The sequence below is a fragment of the Girardinichthys multiradiatus genome, chromosome 20 (assembly GCF_021462225.1).
Source record: "Girardinichthys multiradiatus isolate DD_20200921_A chromosome 20, DD_fGirMul_XY1, whole genome shotgun sequence".
NCBI lineage: Eukaryota > Metazoa > Chordata > Actinopteri > Cyprinodontiformes > Goodeidae > Girardinichthys > Girardinichthys multiradiatus.
Window position 1 is genome coordinate 41,352,644 of NC_061812.1, and position 8,917 is coordinate 41,361,560.

General features: G+C 40.0%; 1 protein-coding gene across 1 annotated transcript; it reads right to left on the bottom strand.

Annotated features, from left to right (window-relative positions):
- Positions 1-369: 369 nt before the first annotated feature.
- Positions 370-2,132, bottom strand: mafbb (v-maf avian musculoaponeurotic fibrosarcoma oncogene homolog Bb). The gene has a single exon (XM_047346550.1). The coding sequence runs from the start codon at positions 1,806-1,808 to the stop codon at positions 870-872; it is 939 nt and encodes a 312-aa protein (XP_047202506.1). The 5' UTR covers positions 1,809-2,132; the 3' UTR covers positions 370-869.
- Positions 2,133-8,917: the final 6,785 nt, after the last annotated feature.

An 8,917-nucleotide genomic window follows, 5' to 3' on the forward strand; every position in this document is an offset into this window, starting at 1 on the left:
GTTCTCATCATTTTAGGTCCATAAATGCATCGGTCAGCAGCTTTTCTGTCATATACTTTAGTTTGAGTTGAATAGAACTCAGATAAAGGTTAGGGACACCTGACTTTGATGCATAAACAAACAGTTTTGTCATTCCTTCAATTTTTCATTGGTTTCAAAACTACCTCTATCAAATAGTATTGGCAAGTCACACCTCAAATAAAAACAGGAAATTGGTATCGGCCAGAAAAAAACCCAATCAGTGCATCTCTATGACAATCTAATTTGACAAGATGACAGAAACGAAGAGGAATGTGGATGTAGAAATGTGGAAATATTACACAGTAGCAACTGTATATTGCAGAAAAATAATTTGTCTGCCGATGAGACTCAATTTTAAACTGTCAGATTAGGTTTATTGATCCAAATAAATGAAAAAAAAACAAAAAAAACCACATATTAGATGAAAAACTACATATATATTTGTATAATTATATCGTCTGAAGAAGGGCTGATACTGTCCAGCAGAATCCAGTTCACAAAGAGTATGAATTTAAAGCATAATTCATTTTTTTTTTCAAAAAGCATAAACACAAACTATGATTTGAGCCACAAAAGAAAAGCAGAGAAGAAAATCACCTCAATAAAAATTAAACAATAACTAAATGATTACATGGATGCTAATAAAAGCAAATCTGATTTCAAGTATTTCCTTTCAGACACAATAAAGATAAGCTATGGCAGTATAAAATAAAAACATCTCATACATGACCAGCATGCATCACTGCAGTCCCCCATTCTCGTTGCATCTTTTTGTTTTTTTATTGTTATTTCAGTCATTGCTTTAATGTTGGGGAAGACTTCAATGGCTCCGTGGAAAAAGCACTAACTCACATTAAATACTCTGGTGAGGAAGGGTTGTCACTGGTGGACCCAGTTTCGTGGTAGCAGTTCGCACCGGACAGTTTCTCGCATTTAAGTTTGTATGCATCCCTTTCCCGGACCAGCCTGCTCAGTTCGTGCTTCAGCGTCTCCACCTGAGTCACCAGGCTCGTCTTTTCGTGCTCCAGGATGTGCTTCTGCTGGACGCGCTTGAAGCGGCACGACTGCGCGTAGCCCCTGTTCTTCAAGGTTCGGCGCTTCTGCTTCAGACGCATCACCTCCTCTTTGCTTAGGCCCCTGAGCAGCCGGTTGAGCTCCCTGACGGACATGGAGACCAGCTGCTCGTCCGAGAAGTGCGTCTCCGCGTTCGATCGCCTGTCGTGGCGGCTGTGCTGCGGCTGCTGGAGGTGCGCACCGAGAACCTGCTGGGCCTCCGGCGACTGGGGGGATTCGCTCCCCATTTCGTCTTTAAGATAGGGGTCTTGGCAGTGGCTGCTGGGGATGCCCTGCATGTCGGGATGACCCGGAAGACCCGGGTAGTGTTGAACGGGATCGCTGAGGTGCCCGTAACCTTCGTAGTCAGGCTGGAAGGACTGCTGGTGGTGGCCGTGGGGCGCAGACGGGTGTCCCTGCGTCGTGACCCCTATTAGGGCCTCCATCGCGTCCTCGGGCGTCAGGCCGAAAGCTTGAGGATACATCTGATGAGGGTATCCCCCGTTGTTGTTTGGTATCCAGAACTGATCGCTCCCAGGGTTGTTTCTCTGCTCGTTCAGGTTGACGTTTGGCGATGAGGGGATCGAGTTGCAAGGTGTGCTGCCGGGGGTGGAGGAGACCGAGTCCGGTCTCTGCAGCTGGCCGCACGTCCCAATGAAGGAGCGATCCAAGCTCTGCATGGTCTCTTTCTTGACGCCGAACTTCATAAAGTCAAAGTCGTTGGTGAAATCCATGGGGTGTTTCTGCAGCCCCAAGTGAGAATGTGAAAGGGCAAGCTGGCCTCGTCACAGAGCTCCAAATGCCCACATATACTTCATACAGTCAGAGCAAAAGGACTCACTTGCAAAAGAAAAAGGGAAAGTACTTCCAAACTCTGAATTCAAGTAAAAAAGAATTTTAAAAAGCCACTGATTTGCAATATATATATATATATATATATATCTTCCCCAGCTTTCGAAACTCACAGTGCTGAGGGTCTTCACCGCACTGCTCACTCGGATGAAGGAACCAAAATCTTAGAGCAGTAATGACTCCTAAACACGGACGCACCTCTGTGTGCTCAGGAGGAGTGCACTTTCTTCATAAAGCTGAACTGACATGAAGTCACGCCTTCCAGACTACACCTCCACGCTGCTCTCCAATGAAAACACGCTGAACAGGCTGATTTGCATAACATTTATTCTGTGTCTCCCCCTCTAAAAGCTCCAGGGTTAAAGCTCAATAAAAACAGATACCAGTATGTAAATTGTTTTTTAATAGACTACCTATTTTTCGTTTAATTTGCTCCTGTCAGTTCTATTTTGGGGGCATCCCTAATAATTTCCATCATAATAAGCTCGTTAAATTTAATTAAATCTGATCAAATTACTGTTTGATATTAATCTATGATATTCATTTCTATTAATGTTTTGGCCATTTATTAATCATAATAGAATAATTTCATTGAGAGACAGAAAGGGGGCAGCCCGTCAGATTATTTAAAACTACAACGGTTCATGTCCTCGATTTGTGCTTTTGTGAATACTGACATCTTGTGGACAAAAGTTCACACTGCAAGAGCAAGCTTAGGCGTTTAGCTACCTTAAAAGAGGGATGTGCTGAGATTACCTTTTACAATTTTACCCCTGTCTGGTTGTTGTTTCAACAAAAAAACAGTACTATTTTTAGATTAAGTAAAATAAAAAAATCATATGGCGATCAAAATACAGAGTAAATAAATACTGATAATATTATCTACTGCACATGTGCCTTCTTTAGAAACTCTTTCATCAGATTAGTTGTAATTATTACTTTTGCTGCTTTAAATTCCTTTTATTTTTTAAAACACATTTGCTCCAAAATAAAATACCAATATTTTAGCATTTTAGCACTCTTTAGTCTGGGAGTAGAGCACACATTCAGAGCTTTGCAAAAGTGAGGCACATCTCGAATAATTGTCATGCTAAGACCACAAACTTCAACGTATTTTATGTTATATAGCAAAACAGAGTGATGCATAGTTGTGGGTTGGAAGGAAATGGAAACATGTTTTTACTTTTTTTTTTTTACATATGAACACCTGAAAATCAGCCTCTCTGAGCCAACACATTGAAGAACCGGCTGTTGCTGAAGATACAGCTGTGATTCCTTTAGGGTGTGTTTTTATTAGCTTTCCATATTTAGATACTGAAATATCTGCTCATTATTGTTTGCAAGATAATTTAAGCTTAGCCAGGTCAGATACAGAGATACCAGATACCAGCTGTTTTCAGATTTTGCCTCAAATTCCAAATTTATTTCTGGTCCAGACTTTGACTGGGCCATTAAAACACATACATATGCTTTCATCTCAATCATTACACTGTAGCTCTGGCTGCATGTTTGGACCTATTGTCCTGCTGAAGATCCTGCCACTGTGACGTTTCACAGTGGGCATGATGTGTTCAGGGTAATGTATAGCGTTAGTTTAAAGTTACACAGATTTTTGCATATAGACCAAATAGTTCCATTTTGGTCTCATCTGACCAGATCAACTTCTTCTACATGTTGGTTGTGCCTTTTGTGTAGCTTGAGGCAAACTGCAAATAGGACTTTATACAGATTTATTCATGCCATAAAGGCAAGAGTTTCTATGTGCTAGAGTAATAGCTGTCTTGTTGTCAAATAATTACATTTAAGCTGTGGATCTCTGCAGCTCCTCAAGAGTTATCAAAGAGGTCTTGGCTGCTTCTCTGATTTAAGGTCACCTTGTTTAGCCTGTCAGTTTAGGTGGAAGGTCAACTCTTGGTTGGTTGGCGGTTGAGCCATAGTCTTTTCATTTTCAGATAATGGATTGAACAAAGCTCTGTGAGATGTTGAAAACTTGGGATATTGTTTAACAAACTACCACTGCTCTTAACGTCTCCACAACCTTCTCCCTAACCTCTCTGCTATGTTCCTTGGTCTTCATGGTGCTGTTTGTTCACTAATGTTCTCTAACAAATCTCTGAGGCCTTCACAGAAAGCTTGTATTTATCCTGAGATTACATTACATGGAGGAGGGCTCTAGTTGCTAATAACACACAATATCTATTCATTAATTATGTGACTTCTAAAAGCAATTTGTTGTACCAGATTCCAAGTAATGTTTTATAGTAAAAAGGGTTTAAGACAGATAAAACACTTTTATTTGCTAAAAAAGAATAGAAAACCGTGTTCCATCCACTTCACAATTACACACAGCTTTGTGTTGGCACATAAAGGTTTGTGGTTGTTTTTGACAACATAAAAGTTAAATGAGGTAGAAATACTTTTTCAATTCAAAATATGAAGGCATTGTAAAAAAAAATCCTAACCACTTCAGTAAAGTACAATAACAAAAATCCTACACAGTCCCAAATGAAACAAAAACCTGACTAATTACACATGAGTGCCAACAGGTATTGCTACTGCACAGGATATCATAGGGTCATGCAGCGGGCCCCGAGGTGACCCTCTCAGTCACCGCTTACTACCAGACAAAATCACACTGACTAAAGACTCAAGCCAAAACCAATAGAACTTGCTGTAAACGAATGGCCAGGCATTGTTTTAGCTGATCTGATTTTCTGGGAATTGAGGAAAAAGAGGAGACAGTAAGACTAAGTGTTGATTTCTCAGGGACACATACCAGGATCTGTGCCAGCAGACCAGAGTGATTGTGTAAATTATGGGAAAGATAGGACTATACAAGACTAAAAAGAGTGCATAACTAATACATGCTGTGCATGAAAAACATAAACCCTCGGGAAATGTTTTTAAGCACATAAAGCAACCATCCATTGCAAAACATTCAACCATTTTTTACATTTTGTCACATTAGATCCACAAACCTTAGTGGACTTTATTGAGATTTTATATGAAAGGGCAGTACAATGTGATATCCCCAATAAAATCTAGTACAGTAAATAAACCTCCATGTGCACAATTTACTGTATCTTCAGTATTAATAGAGCATTTCTGTGAAGATCGCAGAGTATGGAAAAAACTGTAAACCTACCAAGACATGGCCTCAAAGAACTGGCCAGGCAAAGACAGCTTTAATCTGAGAAGCAACCAAGTGGCCCAAGGTAACTCTGGAGGGGCTGCAGAGATAAACAGCTCAGGTGAAAGAATTTGTTGGCAAGACAACTAATAGTCATGGACTCCACAAATCTGGGTTCTCATTTATAAATGTGGTGGACGCACAAAACAGGGCCTGAAACTGGCGTACTTTCCACGCAAAGTTTGTGATTTATAAAAAACAAACGGGACAAATGCGGTCCCTCACACAAACTCTGACCCATGCATACACTCGTTTTGGAGACAGGAGAAACTGGCGACGCAGATGCTGAGGTAGGGAATTGATGCCACACTGCATCATGATTCCTCTCAGAAATTTCATTTCACTTCATATAAAACTCTTATCATGGATCAACTTTATTATAAGTATTCAAAAGCACAGTGTTACATATGCTTGCGCTGGTGAGCCATATCTATGCATAAGAACATTTCAAATAAATAAAAATGGCCTATAAGCCAACTTAAATCTGAAATCAAAGTCTGCACAACGTTTTATCAAAGTTTTCTCAGCATCATATTCCTCTCCCTGATGATCACCAGGGTGATGTGTAGCACAGATTAACACAAAAATTGGGACAAGGTGTGAGGCAATAACAGTGGAATAAACATTTAAATACGATGGAGACACTCACAACCCCTTCTTTTATTTGACACGACACTACTATGGCTACCAAACATTATATTTTTTTCAATTCTTCACCTCTTCACCAATTCTGTTTCTTTGCTCATTCTTCATGGTTGCCACTGTTAACCATGAAATAACATTGGTAAGCTGGCTCATTTAAATGCACATTGACATTCATGAGGTGCTTTGCATTGACCATTTATGGTTGAGTGTGGGCGTGTTAAGGGCAGAGCATGATGCAGAACCTTGTACGCAAACACTGAGGTGCAGCTGTGATTTATAAAGGGGAAATTGCTTGCTGGTGTGCATGTGCATGGTTTTATAAGTCTGGATTTTCTGTGGCGTATGCCATTTTAAGCTTTTGGGCGTACGCACACTTCTAGTATAGATTCCACCCAATATTTTATAAACGAAACCACTGGTCTTTATGGAAACTCACTGCTGAAAGAAAGCTATAAGAAGTTCTGTTTGCCACAAGTAAAGTATGGGACATTGAAAACATGGGGAAGATGGTACTCTGGTCAGATGACACCAAAATGTAATGTTTTGGCCTACATGCAAAACGCCATGTGTAGCTGAAAACTGCCACTGCACATAACCCTGAATAAAGCATGTCCTTGAACCATGATTGTAGAAACATACTAGTGTGGGGATGTTTTTCTTCAGCATGAACAGGGAAGCTGGTCAGAGTTGAGCTAAATACTGAACAATCCTAGAAAAAAACCTGTAAGCGGGCGCAAAACACTTTAAAATACTGAAATTTGATTCCCACACAGATGTACAAAAGAAACTGGCAGCCACTGAAGAAAAAAAAATTTAATCAGAAATTTTTTTTTTTCACATTTGTGCACGTGTGAGTCAAACAAGTCAAACTTGAAATTTGACTTAGGTTCCCCCTTGCTCTTAAACATTCTGAATATGAATATGAAATTAAAAAAAGTATTAAAGTAAAGTCATATTCAATAAAGTAGAATATACAATCTAAGGTTCTTTAGTCAACCAGCCTTTAAGCAGGTACTAAATATACTTTCCATGAAATCCAAATTTCTGTATAAGTTATGTTTTTTTTCGGTCTGATATAATATTCTAATTTTAAATGTTGTTTTCATTGGCTTTAAACAGAAAATCATCATAATTAAAACAAAGGCTCAAAAACATCAGTCTGTAACTGATTTATTATTGATTATGACTGTATGTACACCTGGCAACCTGTCCAGGGTGTACCTCAGCTTTTGCCCAAGGATCACTGGAGGCCGGCATCAGCTCCCCCGTAACCCTGCAAGGACAAGCGGGTGTTCCAGCAGGACAACGATCCCAAATATAAAGCCAGGGCTACAATGGAATGATTTAAAACAAAATATATTAATGTGTTGGAATGGCCCAGTCAAAGTCCAGACCTAAACCCAATCGAGAATCTGTGGCAAGATCTGAAATTTGCTGTTCACAAATGCTCTCCATCTAATCTGACTGAGTTTGAGCTGATTTGCAAAGAAGAATGGACAAAAATTTCAGTCACTAGATGTGCAAAACTGGTAGAGACATACCCTAAAAGACTTGCAGCTGTAATTGCAGCAAAAGGTGGTTCCAAAAAGTATTGACTCAGGGGGGCTGAATACTTTTGCGCAATGCTCTTTTCAGTTTTATATTTGTAAAAAATATTTTAAATCATGTATAATTTTCTTTCCACTTCACAATTGTATACCACTATGTGTTGGTCTTTCACATAAAATTCCAATAAAATATATTTGTGGTTGCAATGTGACAACATGTTAAAAATTTCAAGGGGGATGAATACTATTACAAGCCACTGCATACAGGGTCATTACAAAAGAAAAAGACATGGATGAATTAGTGCAAACATGCATAGTGTCCATCAGGACGCTAACTGTTAAGTGTTCAGCAGAGTGACTGCCTGGGGGAAGAAACAGTCTTATTTTGCAAACAACACACAGGCATGTCCATCTTATAGTCCATGTGGATAGGTGTGTGCGCATGCGTCACAGTGGTGGGGGACCCCGGAATGTTTGATGAAGGAAAATGGGGACTCTCGGTAACAGGGGTCAGGAACTAATGGTTGAGATCAAAGCATATTCACACTAGAATGGCCTAGTCAAAGTCCAGACTTAAATTTAATTGAGATGTGTGGCAATTCTTGAACACTTCTCTTCACAAACAATTCCCATCCAATCCGACTGAGCTCTTTCTATTTTTACTCTATTAACTAAGTAGGCGGCTTTTGCTGGAATATATTTAAACTGCATTTTATTCAGGGGTAAAAAGGCCGGAATATAAATGAACGACACACAAATGTACCACTTTGTGTTGGTCTATTAAATAATTCTCAATAAAACACACTAAAGTTTGCAGATGTAATGTGACAAACGGGAAAATGTTAATGGGGTATGAACACTTTCACAAGCCTCAGTACAGGTCCTTCTCAAAATATTAGCATATTGTGATAAAGTTCATTAGTTTCCATAATGTCATGATGAAAATTTAACATTCATATATTTTAGATTCATTGCACACTAACTGAAATATTTCAGGTCTTTTATTGTCTTATTACGGATGATTTTGGCATACAGCTCATGAAAACCCAAAATTCCTATCTCACAAAATTAGCATATCATTAAAAGGGTCTCTAAACGAGCTATGAACCTAATCACCTGCAAAAGATTCCTGAGGCCTTTAAAACTCCCAGCCTGGTTCATCACTCAAAACCCCAATCAGGGGTAAGACTGCCGACCTGACTGCTGTCCAGAAGGCCACTATTGACACCCTCAAGCAAGAGGGTAAGACACAGAAATAAATTTCTGAACAAATAGGCTGTTCCCAGAGTGCTGTATCAAGGCACCTCAGTGGGAAGTCTGTGGGAAGGAAAAAGTGTGGCAGAAAACGCTGCACAACGAGAAGAGGTGACCGGACCCTGAGGAAGATTGTGGAGAAGGGCCGATTCCAGACCTTGGGGGACCTGCGGAAGCAGTGGACTGAGTCTGAAGTAGAAACATCCAGAGCCACCGTGCACAGGCGTGTGCAGGAAATGGGCTACAGGTGCTGCATTCCCCAGACCTGGGCTACAGAGAAGCAGCACTGGACTGTTGCTCAGTGGTCCAAAGTACTTTTTTCGAATGAAAGCAAATTCTACATGTCATTCGGAAA